Genomic DNA, 16,238 nt, shown 5'->3' on the forward strand with positions numbered 1-16,238 from the left:
AAACTCTGGAGAGAATAGAACAGGGGTCTCTGCACTCGTGGGCTCCTGGCACAGTGAAGGCTTAGATTTTGAGCCAGTATTGAGTGAAACTTCGCATATTGAATGTTGAGACCCCCCAGGACCTTCCCCAGCTCAGCTCTCAGCACACAGGTCTCATTCCCTCCAGGCAGGAGGGTGGGAGATTCATCTCTAGGAAATCTGAGCAGCCCCAGAGAAGAAACTTACATGAATCAGTCCCGTTGCATCTCCCTATACTGACGCCATCGCTGACAAGTCCTACCTGTGTACACAGAGCTTCCAAAGAACTTATGATGAGGATCCCAGTCTTACAGATGAGCAAACAGCCAAGGGTCGTCAGAGATGCGAGAAGGTGTGTAACATAGAAGTCTCCCAGTACAAACAGAAAAAAGCAACTTGGAGCTAGAAACTAGGCAAAGAGATTGTAAACCTGCCTCTCCGAATGAATGAGTGAATGAATGTCTCTGAGAGTTAAAAGAAGAGGTTGTGTCCTTGAGAGAAAGATCGATGTGGTGTTTTCAAAGGTACCCTTGGAAATGAAAAATGGTAGCAGAAATGGAGGCAATGGAAGATAAAATTGAGGCCACTGCCCCCAAAATAGAGTCATTAATGATACGTTATAACACCCGGGAAGATGCTAAACGTTTCCAGAAAGGAAACAAAGAAACAGGTCACATTCTAGGGACAAGGAATCAGAATGGCAACAGTAGAGACTAGGCAATGGAGCAATGCTTTTGCATTCTGAAAGGATTCAATGCCTGGCCAAAATCTCCCACGTAAAATAGCATAATGACATTTTATAAGGTGTCAGATCTTATAAAGTTTGCTTCCCAAGCACCCTTCTCCAGGAGCCTACTGGAAGAGGTAGTTCACTAAAACAAGAATAAACCAACACAGAGGAGGCCTGAGTTTCCAACTTAAGAGCCTCCAGAGGGTGGGGTGTGGTCCCCGATGCAGAGGGCAGACAGCTGCGGACAGGGGGCCGCGTGGGGGTGCTCTGAAGGAAGCACAAAAACCATTACCCGTGGTCACCCTAGAAGTCAAAGTGGGAGGGCAGAAAAGGGGCGTTTTTCCTTTTTCCCTTTATATTTTTACATAATGTTTGAGTCTCGACCAGAGCCTATATTACTTGTGTAATTTTTCTTTTAAGAAAGAAAATATGCTCCCTCCAATGGACATGCTTAACCCTTCAGTCATGACGACAGAGTTTTCCTTCTGTTCAGGACGTGCAAAGGAATTTCTCTAGGTCAGGGGTCCCCAACCCCTGGGGCCAAGGACCGGTATTGTTAGGAAGCGGGCCGCACAGCAGGAGGTGAGGGAGCAAAGCTTCACCTGGTGCTCCCCATGACTCCCCGTGGCTCGCATTATTTCCTGAGCCATGCCCCCGCCCTGCCCCCAGTCCGTGGAAAAATTGAAGGAAACCTTCAGATCCTGTAGTCAACCTTGCCCAGTAATTAGGCTGGAACTCTCTTACTACAGGAGAAAGTCTGTGATTTGGGAGGGGAGGTCTTTGGGGCCAGGAGGAACTGAGTCTCTGAGAAGATAAACACCCCTCTCTCCGTCAATGCAGAGCAAAGGAAGGGTTTCTTCGGGGTCGGTGGACTGCAAAGTCCTCTTGTCCATAGGCGTTTTCTCTGCCCCAAGGCCTCGATTACCTGTAATTAATCTCTGCGCAAGGGCAGGCTTCTTGTGTATTTGACCCGCTGGAAGTTGTTTGTCAGAGATCTTGTCTTGACCCAGGAGAGCTGATAGGATGATAGGATCGTAAAACCAGAATTGATCTTTCCTGCTCAGTATGTGTTCTCTACAATATGGGGTTGGGGGGAGGTGTTATTTTAGCCCAGGACAAATGTGAGATTTAATATGTGTCACAAGTTGGGGGAGAAGAGGTGGATTGTCGTTTAATAATGGCCGTATTTCACAGTAATAACGTCTAGCTCAGTCTGTAGTCTAATCCCCATGCTTTCTTTGCCCTTTCTCAATGTATTTGGATAAATCCCTGCAGAGCAACAGCCAAACGTCCAAACCACCCACTTTCCTATTCCCAGCAAATAAATCAGACGGAGGCCAGCTGAAATCTGGGCCAAGCACTTAGATGACTTGTGTGTCTGATTTTTGTTCCATGATACGAAACTCAAAATAAATCTAAAGGGAGACGTTTCCCAGATACCAGCTAATTCACGGAAAACATCTTAAGCCACTTCAGCACACACGTGAAGCTGACGAGCAAACTCACTGTGGACGCGGATGGGAGGGTTTAGAGATAATTCCCACGGAATTACTAACGTCTTCCTAAAGTCCCGTGTTCGGTTTGAGGCTCTAAAACTGAACACGGAATTTCTGAAGAACTTTTTAGTGTCCAGAAGGAAGAGATAGAAACGGGGAAAGGCTTGGGCAATGGGACCTTTGAAAAACAGTTGTAGGGGATGGAAGTTGGGCTTTGAAAATAACGTGTGAACAAAAAGAAACTTGCGATAGCAAAAGCACGGGTGGTCCAAGAGGAGATGAACGGTGGAGGAGAAGGCATTTCGTTCAGATGTAAAGAATAAACGTTCTGACTGAGAAACTTGTCAAACAGAAAAATCAATAGCCAAGCGACCGTGGGAGAGTGACCGAGGCTGTGTCAGGCTCTCTGAATATACGGACCAGGGTTCTCGATATAAAGACGTACAGACAGATGTTTAAACGACAGTCTCTCCCAGGCACCACAAGTCTGATATTCCGAGCAATTGGCAGAGAAATGAAACCATTCAGCACACGTTTGGCCCCTCTGCTTGGCCACGGCACCTAAAGTGGGTTCACTCACCAGAAGAGTGGTACACGCTCTTAAGCAGCGGGACCCGGTCCCAGGATGGGGTGAACCCGATAAAGAGGGGGGCAGTGAGGAGTGACAGGTCTAAGCGGCTCTAGAAAAGATCAGTCTTTTTCCGGCCCTGGTTATCAGGTGTGGAAAAATTCAGAAAAGGGAGGGGAAATACCTAGAGAACACATCTAGAGATAAAGATACAGTAATTCTAAGAATGGAGGCTATTTATAGGGACGGGAAATGGGTTTGTGTGATGAGGTCCATCCAAGAATTACCTTGTCTCTATAATACACCTTTCTGTTAAGGAGATATAACGTCTTCCTTGACCAGATAAAGCTAGTCCCTTCTTTTTCTTTTAATTTAAATTTAATGTTTATTATATGTTGGAGTATAGTGGATTTACAACGTTGTTTCTTGTTTTAGCTGTAAGGCAACTTGATTCAGTGTATGTCTAACACGTATATCTTTTCTTTTTCCTATTCTTTTCCCACATAGGTTATTACGGAGCGTTGAGTAGAGCTCCCTGTGTAGTCCCTTCCTTTTATGAAAGGGCATCACCAAATTACAAGGAAGTTTAAATCACTCTTTGCGTTGCTGGCAAACCCAGGACTAACCCCCACGCTTTTCCCCTTCTGGCCGGTCTGTATGCTGGAGTACAGCCATCCTGCTCTCATCATGGGAACTTTATTTCTCGCCGTGGCTTCTGTCTTGACTGCTAACCTTTCTCTCCTGTCCCGCAGCTGGGATGAGAGCAGCTCCATCAGCAGCGGGCTCAGTGATGCCTCTGACAACCTCAGCTCGGAAGAGTTCAACGCCAGCTCCTCACTCAACTCCCTGCCCACCACGCCGACGGCATCTCGCAGGAACTCGACTATAGTGGTACGTGCGAGTACGGATGCCTAGGCCGCCTTCTGCAAGAGAACCACGGGGCAGACCGGGCCGTGCCTGCGCGCAGGGTGGCACGTCCGTTCACCTGCTCCGTGGGATTGGTTCCCACGTGCCCTTGGCCAAGTCCTTCTTGAGCTGGTGGAAAGAAATCCCTAGCTGCCGGGCAGTCACCTAAGGCGTGAGCTGCCGTCCTGGCGGGCGGGCCTCTATCGAGCGCCCACGCCAGTTCGGAGGGATGCCCGTAAGTGCTGTCCCACCTGGAGAGGAAGAGAAGCCCGGGATCTGTGTGCTGTCCTCTGACAGCCTGGAGGTGCGGGCGGAAGGCTGGTTCACTGTCTGCTCTGGAAGAGTCGGGCCACCCGGCAGCCAAAGTCCCTCTCTCCACCCAGTCCCCCCTTCCCCACCTGAGCGTCCACTCTGCCTTCTCTCGTCTCCAGCTGCGCACGGACTCCGAGAAGCGCTCGCTGGCAGAGAGCGCGCTGAACTGGTTCAGTGAGTCGGAGGAAAAGGCCCCCAGAAAACTGGAGTACGACAGCGGCAGCCTGAAGATGGAGCCCGGGGCGGCCAAGTGGCGGCGGGAGCGGCCCGAGAGCTGCGACGACCCATCCAAGGTTGGGGAACTGAAGAAGCCCGTCACCCTGGGGCACCCCGGGTCCCTGAAGAAGGGCAAGACCCCGCCGGTGGCCGTCACCTCCCCCATCACTCACACGGCCCAGAGCGCCCTCAAGGTCGCAGGTGAGCCGAGTGACGAGGGACCGGGGGGCCCAGGGCCAAGTCCTGCTTCCCTGGCTTCCTCACAGCCGTTAACCCTTGGGAGACGGCCAGCCCGCACGCCGCTTCCACGCGCTGCCCACCCTAGCCTCCAGGCCATCCCGAGTCAGGGAAGACGGGCAGTACGATGTCCGTCGTGCAGATGTGGGCATACAAATGCCACGTGCTTAAAGCCTAGGCCCAGCTGTAGAGGAGGGGGGAGCCTGGCCTGACCTGCCTCACACCGTCCAGTGGTTCCGTCTCCTCTCCTGGGACACGCGGGTGATGCCCTTGTCTTCCTGAGGGCTTGGTTGCCAACCCGGGGAGGTCCTGGCACACTGTCAGAATCACGCCGCTCCCAGAGTGGCTCCGTGGTGACCCGCGGCCTCCGTCAGGCCCCCTCTAGTCCCTAACCACCGGCAGACACAGCTGAGTCCCGTCCCTTTGCTTCCCCCACCTTCCCTCCCTGGACCAGCGTTAGACGTCATTCCTTCTTGATCATCTTTGTGATCGCCTCTGCCGTTGCAACCAAAATGGGACACCCTACCCTGGGGGCGGAAAACAACAATCAATCTGAGGCCAGTCCCGCCCGGAGTCCCCTCCCCTCTGGCGAGAAGGGTCCTCAGCCTGCCGGGCTCCCGCTCGCCCGCCCACGGCGCCCCTCCTCCTGCGGCCAGAGACGGTGGTCTCAGCGCTCACTCCTGCCCGCCCTCCGCAGGCAAACCCGAGGGCAAGGCCACCGACAAGGGCAAGCTGGCGGTGAAGAGCGCCGGCCTGCAGCGCTCCTCCTCGGACGCCGGCCGCGACCGCCTGGGTGACGCCAAGAAGCCTCCCTCGGGCATCGCGCGCCCATCCACGTCGGGGTCCTTCGGCTACAAGAAGCCCCCTCCCGCCACAGGCACGGCCACCGTCGTGCAGGCCGGGGGCTCGGCCACGCTCGGCAAGGCCCAGAAGACCTCGGGCATCCCCGTCAAGCCGGCGAACGGACGCAAGACCAGCCTGGACGTGCCCAACGGCGCGGAGCCCGGCTTCCTGGCTCCGGGCGCCCGTTCCAACATCCAGTACCGCAGCCTGCCCCGACCGGCCAAGTCCAGCTCCATGAGTGTGACCGGCGGGCGGGCCGGCCCCCGGCCCGTGAGCAGCAGCATCGACCCCAGCCTCCTCAGCACCAGGCAGGGCAGCCTGACGCCCTCCAGGCTGAAGGAGCCCTCCAAGGGGGCCGGCGGGCGGGCCACCCCAGCCCCCGTCAACCAGACGGACCGGGAGAAGGAGAAGGCCAAGGCCAAGGCCGTGGCCCTGGACCCAGACAGCGTGTCCCTGAAGAGCATGGGCTCCCCGGAGAGCACGCCCAAGGGCCAAGCGAGCCACCCCCCGGCCCCCAAGTTGGCAGAGCTGCCGCCAACCCCCCTCAGGTACCCAGGCTGGGCGCTTCCTCCTGTCTGCCCTCCCAGCATCCTCCCAGGGTCCCGGCGCTCCTTAGACGGGGTGGACTGTTCCCTGCTGCCCCTGGGCCTCCCCCCTGTTCCCCGGGTGCCGGGTGCCTCTTCCGTCTTTCGGAGCTGTTCTCGGTGCCCCCCGATGTGCTCTGAGCCTCTCCGAGCTCTTGCCTGGGTGGTTTTGCTGTTTTATTTTCTCACACACACACGTCCATTTGTGCGTAAACCCACCCTTGTCTCCCTTGTGCGTGTGCTGTCCCCTCGTTAAGACTGGATGGTGCCCAGGTCAGATTTCCTCCCCCCGTATTTTCCAATGGCGTTGAGAGAAGCCCCCTGTGCTTTACAAAGAGCCCAAAAGTGAGGAAACAGGACCAGGATTCGGCTGAGATCCCACCTGCCTGTTGTTTCTCTAACTGCGTGATCCTGAATGTCCTGTTTTATCGTCACTTCTCTCAGGGCCACGGCTAAGAGCTTTGTCAAGCCACCCTCCCTAGCCAATCTGGACAAGGTCAACTCCAACAGCCTGGATCTCCCTGCGTCCGCTGACGCCCATGCGCCGAAGGTCCCAGATCTGCACACTCCGGGCCCAGCCGCCGGGGGTCCCCTCCCTTCTTGCTTCAGCCCCAGCCCAGCCCCCATCCTCAACATCAACTCCGCCAGCTTCTCCCAGGGCCTGGAGCTCATGAGCAGTTTCGGCGTCCCCAAAGAGACCCGCATGTACCCCAAGCTCTCGGGCCTGCACAGGAGCATGGAGTCCCTCCAGATGCCCATGAGCCTGCCTGGCACCTTCCCCAGCAGCGCCCCTGTCCCCGTGGCCCCCGCGCCCCCCGCCGCCCCCGCAGAGGAGGACGCTGAAGAGCTGACCTGGAGTGGAAGCCCCAGGACTGGGCAGCTGGACAGGTGGGTGGGCGGGGCCGAGCCCGCTGAGCCCGCCCCTGCCTCCGGGCCTGCTTGACCGCTGCTCTGTCGACATTTGTGTGTACATTACGTAACCTCCTCTGCTTCTCAGCAACTCTTAGGGAACAGTCTGTGTTTAAATTCTGATTCTCGCCTGCTACATGAGGAACCAGTACACAGACGTTCAGTGACTTCCCCGAGCCCTCGTGCCTGGTTTAACCTGCCATCCGAAGCTTCTGCTTCCTAATCATTGGCCCCAGATCACCCCTATTATGTCACATCCTGGTTTTCATCTACCACAGTATGATGTTTAAAAAGCGAATCAGAGGGAATTCCCTGGCGGTCCAGTGGTTAGGACTCCACGCTTTCACTGCCCAGGGCTCGGGTTCAATCCCTGGTTGCCGGGGAGGGGGCGGGGGGAGTGGGAAGCTAATCAGAGAAAAACATCAAACATCTCACATAAATTTCTCAAATTGTGAGCCCAGAGGCGGCTGTGGCTGACCTCCCCTTTGTTTATGGAGATGGGGGACTCACAGCCGGATGCCCTGGGTCCCGGTGTTCCATCCGTCAAACCTCTGGTCCCAAACTCTAGTTCCTAAGATGGACCCACATGCTTCTCTTTTTTTCCTCCACAGTAATCAGCGGGATCGGAATACTCTTCCCAAGAAGGGGCTCAGGTAATAACCCTTACGTGTATTTTTCTTTCCTATACCTGGGGCTCCTGGTCTGTATGAAAAAACGTAACTCGCCCCGTCCCAGGCTCCAGTCACGCATGCGGTGCCCCTTTCGGCCGGTCACGTGTACCTGGTTCCCATACGTCCTCCCAGGCGCCCACCCAGGCACACTGTTGTGTGTGCGTCACCTTGTAGCCGGGGCTCTGGTGACAGAGGAGAGACAGGCTTGCACATGGGACTCATGCACTTCCCTGCTCCAGCCTGTGCTGTCTGCCCCAGTCCCGCCAGAACACCCCCCCGCAAACCTGAGGGAGAGCGGGCCACCTCTGGCCACTCAGGTGGGCAGTAGGTCCTGCAGTCCGGTGATTCCTGCTGCTGGGAGGTTCGAACGCCGAGCTCTGTCCCGGGCCTCCGTCATCTCGGCCTAGCTCTGGCAGGCCCGCAGGGGCGTCCCCAGCCCTTCCGCCCCTCCTGAGGTCCGGGAGGATGCTGCTTCCCTCCGCACCCCCCGTAGTCAGCCCCGACGGCTCCCACCTCCTCGTCCTGCTTTTGGAGCTCACCTCTGAGCTCAGGTGGAGCTGTCGGCTGACCGAGCTGTCGGCTGCCGCCCGCAGGTACCAGCTGCAGCCCCAGGAGGAGGCCAAGGAGTGGCGACACTCCCACAGCATCGGGGGGCCACCCGAGTCCGACGACCAGCCAGAGCTGCCGTCGCCCCCTGCGCTGTCCATGTCCCTGAGCGCCAAGGGCCAGCTCACCACCATAGGTCAGTGTCCGCAGTCACCGCCGTGCCGGGGGGCAGGCAGGGCAGCGGGGCCTTGGGTTTCACCCCATACTTGGTTCGTGCCGTGGCGGCCGGCTCACGGGTCTCAGTTCACGCATCCATCGTGAGACGCACGGCCGAGTGCGCCAGACCCTGACCTGAGACGTGGCCCCTGGGCCCAGGCTGTGGGGTCCTTGCAGCATCAGAGTCTGCCTGTTGGCGTGGAGGAGCCGTAAGGGAGGCCCAGAGCAAAACCCGGTGCAGCCAGAAGGGGGCCGCCGCACCCAGCGCCCGATACAGCTTTGGGCAGCTGGGGAGGCAGGGGGTGAGCGGTCGAGTGCAGCGGTGGGTCTGCCCCAGAGCCGGGACCGTCCGATCCTAGAGGCAGGGCTGAGGGAGACGCGTGCTGGCCTCTCCTTTCCTGGTGTCTGAGGAGAAGGGGAAGCTTGTCGGGAGGAGGCGACTCTGCTTCAGAGACGGGAGGGGCGAAGGCCGGGGCTCACGGCCCTGCTTCCTGGGGCGCCGAGTGCCGGGGGCCCTTGAGGACAGTGCCCGGGCTGGCCTGTTGCTTCCTTCCTGCGTCTCCAAATCCACTGCCTCTTTCAGCGGAGCGAAGGAAGGCAGTAAGCAAAACCTGCAGACCTGTGACACGCCTGTGGGACGACTGGGGAATCTGGGGAAACTAGGAGTCGGGGTCATCTTGCTAGAGAAGGGCGCGATGCTAAAGGGAAGGTCATCTGGTCCCTGAGAGCCATTAAAACGAGGGCGGGGCCAGCTTGCTGTCCGTCTCCACGGAGACCACGCAGGGGGATGAGGGGCCGGGCCAAGCCACGATCGTCACCTCACACACGCCGAAGGGCCCCGGGAGAGGTGGGGTTGTCTTCTTCTCGGGTCTTCCCGGAGACTGGACGTCCACGGAGTGTCCAAGGAGCACCCCCCCCCCCAAGCATGCACGCCGAGAGGCAGGGGCCGAGGGGGCGGGGCTGCGGGCCAGCAGGGCTGCACAGCCTCCGGGACACGCTCACCGGCTCTGGCCTTCCAGCCAGGGTCATGCTGGGCACCGGCCGTGTTTCTGGGGAGTGCCGCTCCCCTCCGTGGTGCCCGGCCGTGCGCCCCACAGCCTGAGCCCTGCCTCTCGCTGGTTCTCTTCGTCACTCGGATCTGAGCCTTGCTCTGAACTCTCAGGCCTCCCCGGCAGCCAGTTGTGTGTTAGAGAAACACGACACCCCGTTTTCATCGGCACATCCAAGTGATGCGAAGGTTTCAGAAAAGCTGCCAGGCCCCCAGCCTGACCCTCGGAAGCAACCTCTCCGGGCAGACAGGCCCGAGGGAAGGGCGTTCAAACAGGCCTCGCTCTTCGCCCCTGGCTCAGACGCAGGGTCCTCCTCGTAGGGCTTTGCTCTCCCAGGCACGGCCCACCGGCCTCCTCTCTGCCCCTCCATCCACCTCTGCTCCTGGCGCCCCGCCCCCGGGGCCCAAAGCTGATGCCCCTGCCTCTTCTCCCGCCCTCCCCTCCCTCTCCTGTCCCCCCCTCTGTCCTTCCAGTGAGTCCCACTGCGGCCACCACGCCAAGAATCACCCGCTCCAACAGCATCCCCACCCACGAGGCGGCCTTCGCGCTGTACAGCGGCTCCCAAATGGGGAGCACCCTGTCCCTGGCCGAGAGACCCAAGGGGATGATCCGGTCAGGATCCTTCCGAGACCCCACGGACGACGGTGAGACTTCATGCCAGCGCGGTTCACGCTCATCCCAGCTCTGCTGGGGCCCCTCGCGCACCGCTGCCGCCACCGCGCACGTGTCTGCCTCACGGAACAGCCAGCTGGGCCATTTCAGCTCTCTCTTCCCATCCCTTTGAAGGGTCTGGGGGCCCAGAAACCTTGGGTGGCACCGTCTAGCCCTGGGGCTTTGGGATGGAGCCTCTCCTGGGGGCGGGGGAGGGGAGGCAGCGTGGAAGGCTTATTTGGACGACGCCCTCGGAGCACGCCGCCACCGTCCTCCCATCCCCCCAGTCATCAGAGGACAGGACCGCTTACGGGGACGCAGGGGTAGCTCTTAAAGCCTTACGAGAATTAGGCATCTCATTCCTCTTTCGAGAACGTTCCGAAGACCGGCTTCAAGGGCCGCCCTCAGGGCGTGGTGGTCAGAGCTGGAGCCCGGCTTTCTGGGGGTGAGACTTGGTGACGTCAGGACGCTCATCCCGGGGGCTTTCCTTGCCGACCTGCTCCAGTTCTCTCAGTAGGGCTGTCGTTCATGAAGAATCAGAACGAGTGTCTTGCACTTGGAGACCTCTTGCACCTGAACGGTCCCCGCTGCGGTGAGGGGGCACAGGCAGAATCGCGATTCGTTCTGAGCAGCTCTGATGAGAACCGCCTCCTCCTCAGCAGCGACAGTGCTTTCCTGATGGGGGAGGCGGTGACCCGTGCCCGGGAGCATCTTCTCTCCCGGACCCCTGCGCCCTCGGAGGGGCAGGCCAAGCACAGGGCCCTCGGCCCGGCTGTCCGAGAGCACGGGCCGGAGGGGGCAGGCCAGCTCTGCCCGGAACTCGAGTCCTCGGAGGGGCAGACAGCCGCGTCCTCTGTTCTGTTCTCCCTCTCTGCGCCAGGATCAGAACCCGAACCCCTGCCTTAGCACTCCTCCCGGGAACCCCCCCCCCCGGGTTCCCCGGCCGAGCGCTCTGCTAACCCTTTGCGTTCTGCTTCTCTTGCAGTTCACGGCTCAGTGCTGTCCTTGGCCTCCAGTGCCTCTTCCACCTACTCCTCAGTAAGAGCCTCGCTTCTCCACCCCCCCCCCGCACCAAATTGCGCCCTGGACCCTCCTGGGGGCGGGGCGGGGCGAGGTGGGGGCCCCTGGAGCTTAGGGCACGAAGTGGGCGCTTCTAGACTTCGGTGGTCCTTCCGGCCTCACCGCCAATCCCTGAGCGACCCTGGCGCCTTTTGTGCCTCCTTTGAAAAACGGAGAATCCCCTGGTCATGGAGGCGTTCTGTGCCCGGGAGGGTGGGCCGCGCTCAGGGACCCCAGAACCCTCTCTGTGTGCAGAATCTGCCGCGTGTTCCTCGTGGGCCCTGGGCCCGCGTCTGCCCGTGAGGCGTAAGCTGGTCCTCAGGTTCGTTCTGCCCCTAATGCTTTACTCCTTCAAGTTGGTGGCGACAGGGTTAGTCCTCAGACCAGCAGTTTCATTTCCTAGCCTTCTTGGCAATGGCAGAGGTGGCTGTGACCTCTGCTTCAGAGGTGTGCCTTATTGAACCGTGGTCTGGGGTCTGAGCCCACCCCGTGAAGAGCCAGGCCCGGCCACAGGGCTTCAGCCTCTTGGCGCTTCTGCATCTCGCTTCCTTGAGTTCTGCGCGCTGCCTTTGCCTCCGTAGTAATGGCCTTCTCTCTCTCTTTCTCTCTCTCTCTTTCTCTCTCTCTCTCTCTCCCCACCCCACTTCTGTGCTCCTTCACCAGGCTGAGGAGAGGATGCAGTCTGAGGTAGGGTCCCCAGCCTTCGCCCCGGCCTCCTAACACCCCTGCACCCCACTTCCTTGCGAGCCTTACACCTCTTCTGCCACCGTAAGTGCATCTCCGTCTCCTTCACAGCAAATCCGGAAGCTTCGCAGGGCACTGGAGTCATCCCAGGAGAAAGTAGCCACCTTGACGTCACAGCTCTCCGCCAACGTGAGTGCCGGGGAGCGGACAGCCGGGCAGCTGTCTGGGCCCAAACTAGATGAGTTCATGAGGTGTCCCGTGGGCTTTGATTCCAGGCAGCGGGGGACCTGGGGACCAGCCTCCTCCGAGTCGGGATCTCTCTAAGGAGCCATTTGCACCCCCACCCCAATTCATGGGTACGGACGAGCGCCCGTCCGACGGCCTGTGAAGCCCCTAGAGAAAGAGAAAAGGGTTTCTATCAGTGGTTCTGCGTGGAGGTGGGAACAGCCTTGCCCCTGGCCATGGACAGGAATAGTCACGGATCAGAATTATAGATCCCTGGGAACCCTCTGCCGCTGCCCGTGACTTTGTTCACCCCGTCGCTGGGCAGGTGCACAGCTGGGTAGTGGGACCCCACCTGGGAACAGCAATGCTCTTAGGAGGCCAGCCCGGGCTCTGGCTCCTCGGCCACAGCTGCCTTGTCTTCTGGGGCCCCTGAGCTTAGCTGGGGAGCCCGCATTCTTGTCGCCACCCTCAGCCTGCCCAGAGTACATCCGCTTAGAATGCGTTTCTTGTGGCCTCGGTTTTTCCACCCTGTGAGATGGGGAGAAACGAAGCTGCCCCCCAAACTAGGCTGCAGAAGCCTCTCCCCAGCGACCGAGCTGCAAACAGAGAACATAAGAGCCATTTTCCCCCAAAGCTGTAAACAACAGCTGAGCCGGATCTGCGGAGCTTTCCAAGTGTTTGCACAAAGTAACCATGTCTGCAATTTCCGCAGTCCTTGCTGGTTTTTTTCTCTTCCCTTCCTCTCTGGGGAGCCCAGCTGTCAGGCCTGGATCTCACTGGAATCAGGTAGAAGACCCGGCACCGCGGTTTTGCGTGTTTCCAGTACATTTGGGCAGCGGTGTCCTCACCACACTGGTTGTTCTCTTTGTTCTTTTTATTCTCTTTTCCAAACTCTCAGTCGGTCCGTTGTATTCTTACTGGCTTGCACGCAGCTCGTATCAAGCCTTTTCCCCACAACTGGGGACCCATAAGAATCGTAATAGAAACAAGACCCATCTCTTCTGTCCCTGGCGCCTCACCCAAGGCCATCCCGTCCGGCAGAGCCCTGGAAATTCATGTCTGGGAGACGGCAGCGGGGGAGGGGTGTCAGAGAGCAGGAGATCGTCTGACTCATTTACACCCTGTCAGTGTCGTGCTGTCCATTCTGGACCAGAGCCAAGAGAATGAATTGAGAAGGTGACTCTCTCAGAACAGGAAGTTCCCTTTGGCTGAGAGAGGAGAACTGAACGCTTAGACACGACAGTCCTGAATTTTGGAGACAGGCTTTCGCGGAGGGTCAGAGTCCTGGATTCTGGAAGGCTCTCTGCTGTTCTCAGGGTCCCCCGATTCCAGACCTTGTGTCCTGTTCACCGGGACTCGCCAGCTGCCCACGCTGGGCACAGCCTGGATGCCTTCCCCCTGCCACATGCTAGCCTTTCTCCAGACCCCCGCTTGAGCCCCGAGGGCATACAGGCTCCCTCGTGGGGCTGGGGGTGAGGGAGGCTCAGAGGAGGGACAGGATGCGGGGCGGCAGCCCCCCCAGAGGAGAGGGAGCCCCGGACGGGAAGAGGCCGGCATGGAAAAGCCCCGAGGAGCCGGGGTCTCGGGGCCCCTCACGAGGAGGCATAGACGGGCAGGGATGTAGGGACCAAATAAGAGGTGACCCAAGGCCAGGAAGGCAGGAGCTCCCAGTCCAGCAGGTGGAGGTAACCCCATCGTGGCACAGACCTGCCAAGGAGCCCGGCCTGGACCAGAGAGGCCTCCAGCCTGTGTCAGGGACAGGGGGCGAACACTAGGGTCGACCCCCAGGGAGGCAGAACCACTGGCCGACAGGAAGCGGGGGTTACCGGCCCCCAGAGCTGTGTGTGGAGTGCGCCCCTCCCTCGAAGGACCACAGTTTACTCCCCACGAACCGCGGCTGTTAACTGTCCCAGGGCGAGCGTCCCCCTCTCTGGTCCCAGCCTCAGCACGCCCCCCTTCCCTGCAGGCCTTCCTGCTGGCAGAGCTGGAGTTCCTGCCCCTCCTCCTGCTGCCCCCCCACCAGGTCCTTGGGTGCCCCTCGCGGAGCCGGCCCGACACCTAGTGGCCAAACTGTGGAATTGCCGCGAGGTGGCCCAAGCTACCGCTCCAGCCCCAGGATCAGGGAAAGGGCGGCCAGAACCGAAGAATGGAGGCCGCCTGGGCGCGGGGCTGGGAAGCTGTCCCAAACCCGTTCTCTGGGAGTGATGGGGCCCTGGGGGAGGAGTTCCACCAGGATAAAGCGACGGCCCCGAGGGGACGCCCCCTGGAAGCAGGGGACAGTCCCACCTCGGCAAACAGTAGGTGTCGCATCTCTAGACGTCTCCAAAGACCTGTCCCACCCTGATGCTGTCTGTGCCGCTTTATCAGTCAAAGCGCTGGGCCCCCCAGGAATGTTCTTGGGGCCAGAAAGGGAAGCAAGGTGTAAGAGCCCCTACGCAGTTGGCCCGCTGTGAGACCCGCAGTTAGCTCAGCCACCTCCCACAGACGTCCCCTCCCTTCCCCAAACCCAGGCACCTGGGGAACCCCCGTACGTGTTTGTTTCAGGCCAACCTGGTGGCGGCCTTTGAGCAGAGCCTGGTGAGCATGACGTGCCGTCTGCGGCACCTGGCGGAGACAGCCGAGGAGAAGGTGAGAGCGCGGGTCGGGGGGCGGACAGGCCAGGCTGGCGCCCCCCCTCCTGCCGCCCTGGCTCCTCCACCTGCCCCAACTCCCTGCCCTCCGCAGCCGGTCTGGAGAGGCCGGGCACAGAGCAGGTGTCCCCCAGCCACACCCGTGACACCACTTCGTTTCTCTCTCAGGACACTGAGCTGCTGGACTTACGGGAAACCATAGACTTTCTGAAGAAGAAGAACTCTGAGGCCCAGGCCGTCATTCAGGGCGCCCTCAATGCCTCAGAAGCCACACCCAAAGGTAGGCCTTCCGGCCACGGGGCTGGGCTGGAAAGAGGCTTACTGCAGGATTTCTCTCCACGTCAGGTTTCTAGAAGGTGGGGGCCCTCGGACGGTCAGCGAGGAGCAGCGGGGCATGACCCCACCACCCCAGAGGGTGAGGGAGAGGAGAGGGTCCTCACCTCCGACCTAAATGACTGTCGAAGACAGTCGCTAACATAGCACTTTCCTCTTACAAACGCGAGGTACTCCTGCTGTATAGCCCAGCGGTCACGCTCCTTGGTATCTGCCCAAAGGAGCTGAAATGTTATGTCCCCACCGACACCTAAACACGGATGTTTACAGCAGCTTTATTCACGGTCAGCAAAACTTGGAAGCAACCCCGATGTCCCGCGGTAGGCGTAAGGATGAATAAACTGCCATAGCCAGACCACGAAATGTCACTCAGCATTATAAAGAAATGAGTTAATCAAACCACGGGAAGATGCTGACCGTGTTAAGGGTGCACTGCTGAGTGAAAGAGCCAGTCGGGAAAGGCTGCGTGTTGTGTGATTCCGACTGTATGACATTCCGGGAGAGGCGAGACCCTGGGGACAGTGACAGGGTCGTGGCTTTCGGGGCTGGGGGCGGGGAACGGCGGTGGGCAGGCAGAGGATTTGCAGGGCGGTGACAGCACTCTGTAGCATACGGTGATGGGGGATACGTGTCCTTCTCCATTTGTCCAGACCCACAGTATGTACCACCAAGAGCGAAGCCCAGTGTAAACTCTGGGCTCCGGGGGACGGTGACGTGTCAGTGCAGGTCCATCGATTGTAGCAAACGTAGCTTCTGGTGGGGATGGTTGATAGTGGGGGGGCCGTGCACGTAGAGGTGCAGGGGGTAGTGGGGCATCTCTGTACCTTCCGCTCAAATTTGCCATGAACCTAAAAGTGCCCTAGAAAGTAGTCTAAAACACTAGCACTTTCCACTTTGACATAAACGTGTGCGTGCGCACACGTGTGTATAACCCCATTTGATCCTCACTTCGGTTCTCCGAGGGGAATGAACCGACTCTTCAAATGAGACCGAGATCACATGGGTTCCGTGGGGCTCAAGTGACAGGTTAGCCTGGGATTTAACAGCGAGTCAAGCTTTGCTAGAGAAAGTCAGGATGAGGGGTGATCTGGGCGGGGGGCTGGGGGTGGATGAAGGCGGTCACGAGGTGCAGCCTTCCGGAAGGAGATAAATAAGTACTAAGAATGCCAGGTGCCACGTGATAATACAGTTAACACAGACAGCTGCACGAAAGCGGTTGAGAGTAAATCCTGAGTTTTCTCATCACAAGGAAAACACCTTGTCCAGGGCTCCAGCCTCAGCTTTTTCTTCTGACCGTGCACACTCTCCCTAGTGTTCACTTCTATCTGGTAGCTTCTGTAATCTCTTTTTCTTTT

At 58.9% G+C, this 16,238-nt stretch overlaps 1 protein-coding gene across 4 annotated transcripts in view; it reads left to right on the forward strand.

Moving 5' to 3' along the window:
• The window catches only part of NAV1 (neuron navigator 1), a 143,638-nt gene that overhangs the window by 109,795 nt on the left and 17,605 nt on the right, over positions 1-16,238 (forward strand). The window contains exons 6-17 of one of the 4 annotated variants that reach the window (XM_065896486.1): positions 3,565-3,703; positions 4,150-4,447; positions 5,181-5,874; positions 6,355-6,798; positions 7,431-7,472; positions 8,084-8,232; positions 9,775-9,945; positions 10,938-10,990; positions 11,675-11,698; positions 11,807-11,884; positions 14,465-14,548; positions 14,719-14,830. In XM_065896486.1, coding sequence (XP_065752558.1) covers positions 3,565-3,703; positions 4,150-4,447; positions 5,181-5,874; positions 6,355-6,798; positions 7,431-7,472; positions 8,084-8,232; positions 9,775-9,945; positions 10,938-10,990; positions 11,675-11,698; positions 11,807-11,884; positions 14,465-14,548; positions 14,719-14,830 — 2,288 coding nt within the window. Of the gene's footprint in view, positions 1-3,564; positions 3,704-4,149; positions 4,448-5,180; positions 5,875-6,354; positions 6,799-7,430; positions 7,473-8,083; positions 8,233-9,774; positions 9,946-10,937; positions 10,991-11,674; positions 11,699-11,806; positions 11,885-14,464; positions 14,549-14,718; positions 14,831-16,238 lie in introns of those variants that run through there. The other 3 variants (XM_065896496.1, XM_065896513.1, XM_065896505.1) reach the window with 3 other exon arrangements.

This window comes from Phocoena phocoena, chromosome 1 (assembly GCF_963924675.1).
Source record: "Phocoena phocoena chromosome 1, mPhoPho1.1, whole genome shotgun sequence".
NCBI lineage: Eukaryota > Metazoa > Chordata > Mammalia > Artiodactyla > Phocoenidae > Phocoena > Phocoena phocoena.